At 53.9% G+C, this 321-nt stretch overlaps 1 protein-coding gene across 1 annotated transcript; it reads right to left on the reverse strand.

The window, feature by feature from the left end:
* Positions 1–277, reverse strand: E0L32_012459 (uncharacterized protein; the record flags this gene model as incomplete). Its single annotated transcript, XM_031135298.1, has 1 exon — positions 39–277. A coding segment is annotated over one exon (239 nt), but the record flags the coding sequence as incomplete, so codon positions are not given.
* Between the last annotated feature and the right edge of the window lie 44 nt (positions 278–321).

Consider the following 321-nt stretch of genomic DNA (forward strand, 5'->3'; position numbering starts at 1 on the left):
AAAGTCGGTCGTCGATCCGGACTGCGATTGCGACGTACTGCGCGAATTCCTTGGGTCGGTCTATCTTGGCGAGTTCGTCTTTGACTTCTGCCTTTAACCCGGCGTAAAACGCAACCATCAGAGGTTCGTCTTTCCATTCGAGAGAACTTGAAACCTGTCTGAACTTGACGGCGTAGCTGGACGCAGATCCCGTTTGTCGGAGCGCCATCAGCTGTCGTTCCGCTGTTCGTTCCTCGTCTGGATCTCCGAAGGCTGCCTTGATGGCTTTCTCGAACATGACAAAGCCTCCTGCAAAGATGGCTTGAGCCTTGGGGTCTCTGT

The sequence above is a fragment of the Thyridium curvatum genome, assembly GCF_004353045.1.
Source record: "Thyridium curvatum strain D216 chromosome Unknown NODE_298_length_321_cov_1070.845361, whole genome shotgun sequence".
Lineage (NCBI taxonomy): Eukaryota > Fungi > Ascomycota > Sordariomycetes > Thyridiales > Thyridiaceae > Thyridium > Thyridium curvatum.